Below are 14,127 nucleotides of genomic sequence, written 5' to 3'. Positions count from 1 at the left end.
TGGAATGGTTCTCAAAGATACTCTGTCCTTGTGGAAGACCAAATAAGGGGGACGAACAGAGAGGGCATGAAGTTCAGACACTCTTCTAGCCGAGGTAATGGCGACAAGAAAAAGTGTCTTCCAAGAAAGAAACTTTAATGAACATGAAGCAGCCGGCTCAAAAGGGGGGAGTATCAAGGATATCAGCACTAAATTTAGGTCCCGCTGTGGTGGAGGATCCCTAACAGGGGGCTTAAGAAGAAACACTCCTTTAAGAAAGGCTTTACAAAGTTTGTGGGACATAATGTTGTGGTCTGCAAACCCGACATGAAAGTTCGAGATTGCTGCCAACTGAACTTTGACTGTGGAAGACGAAGAACCCGAGTGAAAAATTTCTGCTAGAAAATCCAAGACTGACTGAATAGGGGCAGTAAAGGGATCTATGTTCTTAGATTTTGCCCAAAGGGAGAAGCGTTTCCACTTGCTGGAGTAAATCCTCCTGGTAGAGGACTTAAGAGAAGCTACTATGATGTCTCTAATGGGGTTAGAGATCATAGGAAGCCTGGCTAAGGAAGGAAGTGGAGCAACCAAGCTGTGAGGTTGAGGGAAGGAACGGACCGGTGCAGTTGACCCGACTGGTGGGTCAGAAGATCTGGAGCTGGGTCCAGGTGCCAAGGCTGCACCAAGAGATGGCGATGAAGGAACGGGAACCAAATTTGTCGAGGCCAGTAAGGGGCAATGAGAATCATTTTTGCTCTCAAAACGGTAGCTTTCTGGAGTACCTGTGGTATCAATGGAAAGGGAGGAATCTTGGGTAAGAGCATCTCTGGGGGGATGGCCCGGAAGTGGGAAGAGAGAGAAGTAGTCTGGGCATTTGCTGTTTTGAGGAGTAGCAAAAAGATCGCAACATGGGCGGCCCCACTTCTGAAAAATCTCCTCCACTATGGATTGCTTGAGAGACCACTCGTGAGGCATGAATATAGCTCTGCTCAATCTGTCCTCTATTATGTTGGTTTTCCCAGGGATATGCTTTGCTACCAGAAACCGATGAGAGGAGATCGCCCATTGCCAAAGTCTGAGAGCCTCTCGACACAAGGGATAGGACTTGGTTCTGCCCTGCTTGTTGATGTACCACACCACGGACATGTTGTCTGTGTGAACTGCAATAGTTCCTAAGGGAAGAAAGTCGTTGAGGGCTTGCAATGTTAAAAGCACTGCTCTCATCTCTAGGACATTTATGTGCAGGTGGTATTCGAACGGTTGCCACGTGCCATGAACCATCCTGCCCTGATAATGCCCCCCCCACCCGATCAGGAGGCATCCGAAGTGACCGTGGCTACCGGGGCCGGGGGAACAAATGGTCTGCCCTGATGGACTAGAGGAGAGGAAATCCACCAGGATAGATGGTTCTTGCAGGTCTGTGTCACCAGGATCTTGTGATGCATGGGAAGCTGCTGGAAGGACCACTGTGTGAACAACATCCATTGTAGGAGATGCATGTAAAAACGGGCCAGAGGAAGAAGTGTGATGGCAGCCGCCATGAGGCCCAACACTTTCAGGACCAACCTGGCTTGTACCCTTTTGTTGGCAAGGATGATCCAAACGTGGTTTTGGATAGCTAGGATTCTCTGACTTGTTAGGTTTGCTGACATCCGAGTAGTGTCTAGATTTGCACCTATAAAAGTAATAGATTGGCAGGGCGATAAGGAGGACTTTTCGAAGTTTACCGAAATTCCCAACTGACTGCAGAGATGTAGGGTGTAATCTCTGGCTTGGAGAAGTTGATGCCTGGTGGTGGCTGAGAGGAGCCAGTCGTCAAGATACGGAAACAACTGGAATCCTTGACGTCTCAGGTGAGCCGTGACCACTGCCATGCATTTGGTGAACACTCTGGGGGCTGTAGTGAGACCAAAGGGCAGGGCTCTGAATTGAAAATGACTGGTCCCCAGCCGAAAGCGGAGAAACCTTCTGGAGCGTCTGTGGATTTTTATGTGATAGTACGCATCCTGAAGGTCTGTGGAGCACATCCAGTTGTCTTTGCCCAGAAAGGGCAAAATCGATTGAAGTGTGACCATCCGAAATCTCGTCTTTTTGACAGACTTGTTGAGCCTGCTGAGGTCTAATATTGGTCTCCAGTCTCCCGTCTTTTTGGGAACCAAAAAGAACCTTGAGTAGATTCCGGACTCTACTGGCTGGATGGCCCTTTTTTCTAGAAGCTTTGAAACCTCTAGTTTTGCAATTTCCTTTAGACCGGGTGGAACGTCTGGAAGGGAACTTTTCTGAGGGAAGGGGCTTTCCTCGAAAGGAATCTTGTAACCCTCGGATATGAGGGAACTTTTCTGAGGGAAGGGGCTTTCCTCGAAAGGAATCTTGTAACCCTCGGTTATGATCGACTGTACCCATCTGTCTTGAGAGAGGGAAAACCAGGCTTCTGGGTACAGTGGCAATCTCCCCCCGACTGCCTCCAAGGGTGGACAGTCGGGCAACACCTCAGGGATGCTGGAAGGGCTTGTCAGAGACAGGCTTTCTACTGCCCTGGTTCTGCGGACCCCCTGTGCCCCTAGGGCGGCATCTATTGTTATTACCCCCTCTGCCTCTGGGGGTAAACTGACCACGTGCGTCCGGCGTGACTCCCTGAGATTTTCGGAACCACATCTTTCCCCCCTTCTGACCTTTGGGATAAGGCCTAGAAGGGGTGGAGAAACGGACTCCTACGGCAGAAAGAGTCTTGCCGTCTTGCTCACACCTGGTCAAAGTGTCCTTCACTTGAGGGCCAAACAATGTTGACCCATCAAAGGGAGAGTTTGTGAAGGATGCCTTAAAGGGGTCTGCAAAATTACAGAGCCGCATCCAGGACTGACGTCTGAGAGCCACTCCTGTGCCTGCAGCTCTACTCGCCCCATCGGCTGCATAAGAAATGAGCCGCATGGAGGAGTTGGTTATGGAATTAAGGATTCCCAGCTGAGAAGCAATCTTTTACTGAGCTCCTGCTGCTGAAGGATCCTGTACTACTTCAAAGGGACATCATTAAAGAATTAGGTGAAGTCTGGTGAAGTGACATAAATAATTCAGCGAACGCATAGCAAAGGTCGCTGAGGAAAACATCCGCTTACCATACCTGTCCATGGTCCTAGACTCCTTGTTAGGAGGATGGACTGGTACGGAAGGATCTGCAAGTTCCTTCTTGGTGGCGGCCGCCACCACCATGGCATCAACCGGGACACCTTTAGTAAGAAACTGCTTTTCAGCGGGGGCCGTAATAAATTTTGAAGGTCTCCTGGGGACTGGTTCCACCGAATCAGGAGATGCCCACGCCTTTTGAGCTATGACCTCCATGAGAGGGTCGAAAGGCGGAGACACCCAGGAGGTGGAGGGTCGAGATCCAAAAGCCTCCAGGTATACCGATTCATCCTCGGAGGGGTTAATGGAGGGCCAGTTCCCCCTCTGTTTCAGGAGCTCAACGATGTCTGAAAAGGAGACATCCTCAGAGGGGGATCTTGGGGACCCCTCCGACTCATCCAAATCGGTATCCGATGTTGTAGACTCGGGGGAGTCTAAGTGCTTCCTCTTGCAGGTCCACTTGCGCGGGGGTTCACCTGAAGGATCAGGAGAAACCTCGGAAGAGGAAGTTCTTCCCAATGGGGAGACCTGGGGCGATGGATCTCTGGGTCCGGGAGCAAGAGAGCAGGAAGAGGTATCTACAGGCACTGTAGAGGGAGGAGCTAAAGGAACCGACTGCTGACTGAGCTCAGGGGCTAGCACACTCCTCATCACCTCGAAGGCTCCCCTCCCAGGGAGGGCCGAGAGATCCCGCCTCAAGAAACAGGGATCCCTGGTCCCACCGAAAGGGAAGGCTCCGAAGCAGATGTCGGGGCCGAGCTCACCAAGGCCGAAGCTCCGAGAGGGAGAACGGGGTCGGACAAGGGTCTGATGCCACTCGCCCCCTCGGAACCGACCAGGGAAGTCCAATGCCCGGATCCCTCCAAGGAAGGTCTCAAGGAGGAGATAGTCGAGGACGACGGAGCAGAAATGTGTGGTATCGGCTCCGAAGCAGCAACAGTCACGGTACCAATAATCTCCGGCTCCGAACTCTGTAGGAGAGTCGAAGGAGGAATTTGAGGAGGGTGTAGAATAGAGGTAGTCTGTTAAGACGGGCTATGGAGCATTTGGGCTAGTGCCTGTGATTTTAATAGCCTACTCACCACTCTCTCTAAATCATGGTCTGATAGCCTGGAAGACCTCGATGATCGGCTCTGATGGCTCCGCTCCGAAAGCAGAGGGGAGGCTGGAGCCGAGTGTATAGATTCCAAAGAAGGAGATCTAGACCTCTTTTTGGACGGAGCCATCGGAGCCGAAGAAACCTCGGCTCCAGGCAGAGCCGACGACTTGTCGTCTCCGAGTGGAGACAAAGATATCTCGGCTCTGGCCGGAGCCGAGACATGCTTCGACGCTAGGGTGTAGGCTCCAGCCGGAGCTGACACAGGTGCCGAAGCCAGGGTATCAGAGCCGGACAGCACCGATACTGAAGTTTCCACTAAGGAAGGATCGGCTCCGGACGGAGCCGATGTCGACTCCGGCGGAGTCGTAACCAAGACCACAGACTTGGACACCGAAGCCTGGGTCTTGGAAGGCTTAGAGGGCTTCCCGGAGCCGACCTTGGCCGGGGAGCTCTCAGGCTTAAGGAGACCCCTGAGGATCAATTTATTTCTACGTTCCTGCAGGACTTTCTGGCTAAAGGAATGACAGATAGCACAGGAGTCCTGCAGGTGTAGGGGTCCCAGGCAATAAATACAAGAAGTGTGACCGTCTGTCAGAGACATCTTCTGACAGCACGAGTCACACTTCTTGAAACCTGAGACCCTAGTATCTTTGGACATGTCCGAGTCCGAAATACACACACACACACACACACACACACACACACACACACACACACACACACACTCAGACAGAAAGACACTAATAACAAACTTAGAAGTGTAAGACACAGCTGTAATGCACAACACAACACCCACACCTAGGAAAATCCTGGCAGGACTGTAAGGGAGGGTAAGGCCTAAGGCCCAAAACACTAGAAACTTAAGAATAAGGGGTTGAGGAGAAAGGGTATGGAGCTAAGTGAATAAGGATTCACTAAAAATACTATAAAGAATAAAATTTAGGGAATTGGAACTAAATTTCCTCACAAATAACAATATAAAATCACTTACCAGGAGCTGGTAAAAAAGATGACCTCATTAGCGAAGCAGCAAATGAGAGCTGGGTAATTACCGCCTTGCATCATGGGATATGGGGCTGCCTCGAGCTGGTAAAAGTGACTCTCGAGCTTAGCAAGTGCCGAGTCGGAGCCGAGGATCGGCTCCGAACCCATCCAGCAAGAATGAAGGCGAGATTGACAACTTAACATCAATTCTTTACATATTCATTTATTTAAAAAAAAAAAAAAAAGTCCAATCATATGTGCTGCTATGTATTATAAAAGTAAAAGAAAAATCAGTGACTTACAATAAATATGTGCACTGATAATTGGGCTTAAAGCAGTGCACCAAAAAATTACCCTACTTTTAAAAGTAATTTTGAATTGAACTGAGAAGTAAATACAAAAAAGGAGCGGTCCAAAGACTGATCTCTAAGGGACTCCACTTGTGACTGGCCTCTTTGTAGAGGTGGACTCCCCAATTCTAACTTCCTGGGTCCTGTCTGTGAGCCAGTTGGCTATCCAACAGGTGACATACAGTTTGTACCGAACCTCTTGAGTTTGTCAACAATGCCCAAGTGAGGTACTGTGTCAAATGCCTTAGCCAGGTCAAGGTAGCCAGTGTGAATGATTTTGCCCTCAACCATTGCTTTGGTGACCTTCTCAAATAAGTCTACCAGGTTGAGTAGGCATGATGTGCCCTTGATGAAACCAGAGGTTTACTATACCTCTATTGATCATCTCCATGATAATTCTTTCTATGGCTTTACATACAAGACTAGTGAGACTTACAGGTCTGTAGTTTCCAGGTTCTGTAGATAGCCCACCTTTGTGCAGAGGGATGACTGTTGCCTTTCTCCATTTATGCGGCATGAAGCCTGTTTGGAGGCTACAGTTAAAACAGTAATTCCACAGGCCATGCTAGATCATGTTTCATGCTATTTAGAAGGCATCCTAGGATATTGTCTGGGCCTGCTGATGCAGTGTTCTTGGTCTTAGAGAGAGCATTAAGGACCTGTTCTTTAGTGATAGCAGGGGGAGTTATATTTGATGACATTTCCTGAGGGAAGTTTGTGGAGGAGTAAAGTTGGAACTGCATTTACCAGCCAGGAGGTTCGCTATTTCTTCTGGCTCAGTATAGGTGGCTCCATTTACAATGAGCTCAGCACACAATTATGTATTGCCTTTGAGGTTGCGGGCACAGCTAAAGAATGCTTTGCGGCTGTCCTTGGCCTGGGAGGCCAAACTTGCCTCAAATGTGGCTTTGGCAGACTATTTGTCTTCTGAGTTGTTTGTCTAGTTTGATGAGAATGCTTTTATCCTGCTGGGTGCTGCACCTCCTAATTTTTGCCATGATTTTCTTCCTCCTGTTATACGTCTAACTGATTTTATGATTCCACCAAGGTGGCTTGTTTCTTGAGTTAGTTCTGTACTTCTTCCTAGTGGGTATAGTTGCCTCTATGCAGCTATTAACATGATTGTACAGGGTTTCTGTGATATACTATTGGTCCACACCAGGCTAACAATACACTATCTTCACCTTTCTAGACAGCATTCCCTCCGTCTTGTCTCCCCAATCACGTTATATAATGCTCCCTTTGGCATGTCTGTCCAGACACAGGTAACAAGTGGAACATCCACAAAGATACCTTATTAAAAGGATACAAGGCCTAAACAACGTGTCCTACATGGACTGACTCAAAGCTCTGTCACTATACTCTGTTTTCTACAGACTGTTTAGAGGTGACCATTGTGAGGCATAAATGACATTGTCCAACCCAACAGTGATGGACTTACTGCACATCAGGAAGTCAAATGGCATCAAGAATACTCACGTTAGGGATCAATATTTCTTCTGCAAGTCAACAGAATGGTTTGAAGAGGCAGGTATATCTTGCAGAGGATACCACTGCTCTGGACCAGAATCCACATCCACATAAAACAAATTTCATTCCTGTCCATATTCAAGCGCAACATGGATCTATGGATGGGAAACAAAATTTACCCCAGGACTGCCCCCCTGTACTACTAATAGAAAGAGACAGCTCCTAAATACTTTTTCCACATGCAGGGGTCCCCTCAAATTATCAGTTATTTTCATTAGGGGTAATATATAACTATTGACCATGGCATGGGTAAGGCCAATCTCTAACCAAATGGGAGAGGTTAATTCGAGCACAAAAAAAGGAAATAGACTAGGCTTACAATGGCCTGCAAGAGCAGCTAGCCTATTTATCCATAAACCTTGGAACCTAGACTTTATAAAATGATTAAATTTTACTTATAGCAGGCCCTCCCAGTCAATTACCCCTTTCCCTTTGTTTGGCTCTTACTCATATTCTACACTCAAAACACTACCTGGTTCTACTCCTCCTTCTCTCTTTTCTCCAGCTCTACTATTTGCTGTCTGTTCTTTTCTTCACTTCTTACCTACTCCCTACACAATCTACCCGGCTATTACCTGAGAACCTCTCTCTGTTGCTCATATTTAAGCTCTGAACTGCACTGCAACTGCTTCCCCTATTGTGCTTTGATACTGGTATGCAACTGTGTATGAATATGACTGAGTTTTAAAATGTATTTACTGTGAATCATCTTTATATGGATGGATACGAGAGAGAGTGTGTGTGTGTGTGTGTGTGTGTGTGTGTGTGTGTGTGTGTGTGTACATTATGTATATATATATATATATATATATATATATATATATATATATATATATATATATATATATACATATACATACATACATACACACACACACACACACACACAACACACCTACATTAATACATAATTATCCATATAAAACATATACAAATTTATGCATAATTACGTATATATATATATATATATATATATATATATATGTGTGTGTGTGCGTGTTTGTGTACGGTGTACTTATACACATGTATCTACAAACATATACGAATGTAGCTATATACAGTACATATAGATATCAATATATACTATATGTATGCATTTATAGATATGTGTGGGTATATATACACACACATACACATATTATATATATATATATATATATATATATATATATATATATATATATATATATATATTGTATATATAAATAATTGTGAAAAATCATGAGTGCAAATGCAAAACTGCAGAATTATCAACAGCGTTTGATATTACTTGTTAATAAGCTTTCTCTGTATTACATTATTCTACCAGGACAGTTATTGTATTTATTTTCTTTTGTGTACTTTGTCTTTTTCACACTGACATATGGAGCTTTTCTCCCCATACATCCCCAATGAAAAGGGGTTTGCTTTTGCTGACTCAGTTGGGCTATCCCAGAAAACAAATGTAAATAAACCCATAAAGAAAAAATGGCCATATCCCTAATATCTGGAAGCGGGCTACTGTGGTCCTAGTACATAATGGGAGGCCCTTCCAAAGACACATCAACCTCACAACCATATTGCAAAACAAAGAGATCATCACATAACTTATTTGGAAAAAGAAAGGAAACCTCCTTTTCTATGACCTATGTATGCTTAATGTCATAATTTATTTTGTGTGAATGACAGTCCGAACAACTTACTTTGGTCTGAACAAAGCATTCAACACTATACTCCAATATGGAATCACAAATAATCTCAAGAACCTGAAGGTAAATGAAGCCACAACAACTTGGGTCCACAACTGACTACATGGTTGTACACAGCAGTTAAAAATGGAAGGAATCCTAACCATCCTCCATCACCAGTAGAGTATGTCTAGGCTCTGTCTTAGGGTCACTCCTTGTTGACACCTTTCTCGCATCTCAAAACTGTCACAAGCATTTCTCTCATCAAATACACGAGTGCAAACATGGAAACACAGTTGATAGTTTCATATGTGTATACTAGGCTAATGACCACTGGGGCCTTTAAAAGCCTAGCCATGAAACCCAACCTTATCCTACAAGTTACTGTATCTTAAAATTTTATTTTAAGGGGTGTATGCTAGTTAGGGCATGATTCAATGGCTACCTCTATTCATCAGAGACATAGCTAGCTTGGGTTGCGTGAATAGGGTTGGGGAAGGGCTCTGCTTGACATGGATGGGAAGCCAATTCCACAGAACATAGATTCTATGAGATCACAAGCAAAGTTTAAATCCTTATAGCTAGCAGTTCTAGTACTGCTCATTTTGTGGATACGCAAAAGGTCCATCAGAGTGGGATCCAACAATGCCTTGTATGGCAGGCATAAACCACCTCTCAGCAGTCTGTAGCATAGAAACAGGGCTTAGAGACAGTCTGTATAAGACACTGTTTACACCTGGTTTTCTTTTCCTGAGTAACTTCTGTGGACATTCCAGTTGTTGCATGTACCTGGTCAGGTACAAACCGAAGAAAGCGTTATAATCATTGATGGGTCTGATGATGGCTGAGTTGGATGAGTACAGTGTCATGATGACTTCCTTAGACTTAGATGCCATGGCCTTTTTTATAAGTTGAGTGACATAGCATGGTTTTCTTACGTTAGACACATTAGTCAAAAGCCACATTATTATCAACGTGAGTCACCAAACAGCTGAATACCATATCTACTTTTAAGGGGCATTTTATCAATGAGGTAACTTCCCTGGTGCCCAACTTCCCAAAAGGTACTATTATGCATTTCTTGTCATTGAGTTTTAAGTTGTGAAGAAATACTTATCCCAGCTGAATGTAATCTCCCGGTCATCTCAGATGTCCAAGTGAGAACCGCCCTAAACAAAGCAAAAAACACTGCATCAATGGGACCTGACGGTATCCTGGGTTGCGTGTTACGTGAACTCCAAGAGGAGCTAAACCCACACATAAAAATGCTATTTAACCTTAGCCTTACTTCGGGATATGTACCTGAACATTGGCGTACAGCAACAGTGGTCCCACTCCACAAGGGGGGGGGGTGCCTCTACAGACCCTGGAAACTACCGCCCCATAAGCTTAACCAGCCTGGTCTGCAAAGCTATGGAAAGAATCATTATGGAACTCATAAACAGAGACATAGGGGACCTACAGACACTTGACCCCACCCAGTTCAGATTTGTAAAGGGCAGATCCTGCCTTTTAAACCTGGTTGACTTTTTCAAAACAGTCACTAGAGCCATTGATGAGGGCAAAGCAGTCCATACAGCATACCTGGACTTGGCTAAGGCCTTCGACACAATACCCCACTCAGGCATCATAGATAAGCTCAACAGCTTAAAAGTAAACCCTTATGTCACTAGATGGGTTGCAAACTGGCTAAAGGACAGAACCCATAAAGTTAAAATCGCTGGAGCAATGTCAGACTCAAAGCCAGTCACAAGTGGTGTCCAACAGGGATCTGTCCTGGGACCCCTCTTGTTCGGCATTTATTTCTCAGATGTTAAAGCAAACATGGGAGGGCTGTGGCTGACAAAGTTCGCAGATGACTGCAAACTAGGCGCCATAGTCGATACACCAGCAGACACACATCCTACAAAAAGGCCTCACAGAAACGGACAACTGGTGCCGGAGTCACGGCCTTAAACTAAATGCCAAAAAATGTATAGTCATCCCCTTTGGGAAAAACAAAGTACCCACAAATTATCACAGACAGCAACCCACCGAGTACGGAAAAAGTAATCAGAGACCTAGGGTCCCAAGTCGACAGTGACCTCTCATTTGACACCCACGTTGCCAAAGTGGTTAGAAAAACATTCTACCTTGCACACCTCATCAGGAAGGGATTCACATCCAGATCCAAGGATGTCATTGTACCCCTATATTCCTCCCTCATCAGACCCATGATTGAGTACAATGCCCCATTTGGTATGTACCTCACCCGGCATTTGCAACAGCTGGAGAGACCACAAAAGTACCTCACCAAGAGGATCAAGGCTCCCCAACATATGTCTTATTTAGCCAATTCTGTCCACAAAGCATATGGGGTTGCCCACCTAATCTTCCAAAAAATGAGAGATATGCAGGAGAACCAACTGTCCCATTTATACAGATCTTATCAAACAGATTATAGAAAACTGAACTATGTTTCTGTAACCTACCAAAATGGCATATGGTATGTTTGAAGAAGGTACAATGAAAGTACAAAGATTCCTCACAAACAAGACTTAAAAGCTTCAAGGCTTGTTATACACTGAAAGACTACAGCAACTCCCTCTCTTGCTCTCTCTTTACCGAGTCTTATTGACGTCTTTGGGAAGTGTACTTACAGGACCCTTACTTTTTGAAGACCTTTACTAAGAATGACCCCTCCTGACCTGAACAAGAGGATAAACAGCCTCAGTAAAAAACAATATCAACCATATATGCCTATGAAATTAGCTTCCCTTCTTCAACTCAGCTCAACAAGTTATACTTCTGCAGAGATCTGGATGAATACATAGGCACTTGTCAGTTCAAACACAGAATTAAGAGAATCAAGTTCCTCAATGGCCAATAAGTCGAGCTTTTTCACCAAACCCAATATATCTATGAATGTTGTTCATACAGCAACAGTTTTGAAGCCCTTACCAAACTGTCACTCTGCTTTAAATAGCTATATTCATGTCACTACTAACACAGTCACACAACACTCTACAAAGCCCACAAGTTAGCAAAACAGCAGAAATCAACACTCCAATTCTTTAGGGTACTCACTATAAAAAAGATGATGTTCTAAGGGGTCCAATAACTAGGTAGCCAATCCCACCAACGCAACTATAAATACTGATGCAGACATATTGGTTAGGAAAAAAACAGTTTTAGTTCTGGCATGGTTGTAATTTTTAGAACTTTTTCAGAAAATATATTTACCTGTCTAGGTTCCAAAGCATCATCTAGTCCAAGGCCACGGATATGTGAATGGGCTCCTGTTACAGAAACAAACAAGCAAGACATTTACTTTTTATAACAATCCTAGACTTAATCAGCATGATGCAACAGGCTCCTGTCTTCTCTTTTTAAATATTCCCTGCACTTTGCTTGTGTCCTTCTGCTCTCTCTGAATGAAACAGATTGTAGCTTTTACTACTACACAAAAGTGCAAAAAATACTTTTTGTATGTCTGTCCTCCTACCTGCAGACATCCCAGTAAGCATATACTGGGCAGGTGGATAGGTAATGGATTCAGTGAGAAAATGTCTTTCAATAATACAGGTGGCATAATCCATCAGACTAGCCTACCGTTCTTAAAAATGGATGCCTTCCTTATATGTCCCAAATCTTCAACAGAGATTCACAGGATTGAAGCATATCCTGAGAAAATCTCTCTCTTCCTACACCCCAATGTTCACAAAAAGAATAGTTAAAAGTCCAGTCATTTCTCTCCGTTCCTAGCCAGCCCTCTGACACCAAGGTTACTAGCTTATGCAGCCCAGTTGTGTTTTAAGCAGGCACCCTGCCTCATGCCAGCAAACCTCCCATCAAATACTCATATGAAACACTAGGATTCTTGGTTCTATAGCTTTTTACAATGTACTGCACTTACAGAAACAAGCAGTAACAATGTTTACTTAAATGTACTTTGTCATATACACTCTCTTCACATACACAGTGTTACTTTATTCAACTATTGATAGTTAAATAAAATTAATACATTTTTATTTCATCTTTCATTTGACAATAAAGTGGAGTGAATGGACACAAAACTGAAAACTTTAGCCACATCCTAAATGTTTCATAGAAACAAATAAAAATAATGTTTTAAGTGTGTTGATGGACTGACAGAGCAGGACATTTTTCAAATAAAAAAACAGGCAAAAACTTCAACAAAAGAATAATCAGTATACCAAACAAATAGTCAGAACTGGTTATAGCATACAACAAATAGATACATAAAAGAAACACAGCAATGTACAAAAACAGGATACAGACATAAGTAACTGTATTATATTGCACAGAAAGGTCCTAATACTATAAGCCATAAGGCAAGTCAAAATAAAAGTGTAGCTCTGTATGGAGGATAAAAGCATAAAGCAGAGCAACAGTGAAAAAAAATACAGCACTGTAAGTAAACATACCATAACAGTTGGATAGTCGAATGATCACTGCTACAGTATTCTTAGCTACATGGGTTATATCCCGCATTGGATATAACTACCGGCCAGCTTCCAAAGCTTCAGGTCACCTTCCACACACCCAAACGGTCGCAGTCAGTTCAAGCTAAGCTAACTAAAAAACATGTTTACACGCCAAGACATTCAGAGCTTTCATGCCATCAGAGAGAGGGAGTCTGAGCCCTGAAAAGACAATGCTAGGAACAAAAAATAAATATCCTCACCCTGGCATAAACAACACACCAGAAAATAAGGGGGATAGAGTGAGGGTGCAGCTACTTCAACAGTAAAACACCTACCGTTTTGGTAAGTGTACTTACACAACTGTACTATGTTAAATCAGACTGATCACTGCTGTAGTAACCTTAGCTATAAGGGTAGATTATCCTAGCTCAATACATTTGGGAGGCTGAAGAAAGGTCCATGACCTCCTGCAGAATGGTGCTAGTAAAGCCTGATCCAGACCTAGCTAAGAAATCAAGCTTATAATGCTTTATAACAGTATATACAGAAGACCAAGTTGCTGAGAATCCAACCCTTGCGAAAAAAGCCACAGATGACGCCAAGTCATTGGCATAATGGGCCTTATCCCTGCCTGGAATAGTTTTGCTGTGATAAGTTTAACAAAAGGTTATAGTGTTAGACAACTTGGATATAGTCTGCTTTGAGAAAGATTGTCATTTTCTCCTACCTTAACAAGAAATGAACAATTTTTCCAAAGATCTAGAAGATTTAGTTCTGTCAAGATAGTACCAGACTTTTCTGTGAACATCCAAGGTATGGAGTATCCTTTTTCACTCATTTTATGTTCAGAAAGAAAACGGGGAGGTTTGGCTTAATGTAACCATGGATAGCACTTTAGGCATAAAAGAATGATTATTTCTAAAAGAAACCTTGGTCTCTGTGGAAAATGAGATAGGGTCGCCTCACTTTGA

At 43.8% G+C, this 14,127-nt stretch overlaps 1 protein-coding gene across 1 annotated transcript in view; it reads right to left on the bottom strand.

Annotated features, from left to right (window-relative positions):
* Nucleotides 1-14,127, bottom strand: part of RUVBL2 (RuvB like AAA ATPase 2) — a 1,077,211-nt gene that overhangs the window by 987,936 nt on the left and 75,148 nt on the right. Inside the window, exon 3 of the mRNA XM_044083345.1 lies at nucleotides 11,952-12,007. Coding sequence (XP_043939280.1) covers nucleotides 11,952-12,007 — 56 coding nt within the window. The remainder of the gene's footprint in view (nucleotides 1-11,951; nucleotides 12,008-14,127) is intronic.

This window comes from Protopterus annectens, chromosome 9.part0 (genome assembly GCF_019279795.1).
Source record: "Protopterus annectens isolate FY-2018-M chromosome 9.part0, PAN1.0, whole genome shotgun sequence".
NCBI lineage: Eukaryota > Metazoa > Chordata > Ceratodontiformes > Protopteridae > Protopterus > Protopterus annectens.
This window is presented reverse-complemented; position numbering and strand designations above follow the sequence as displayed.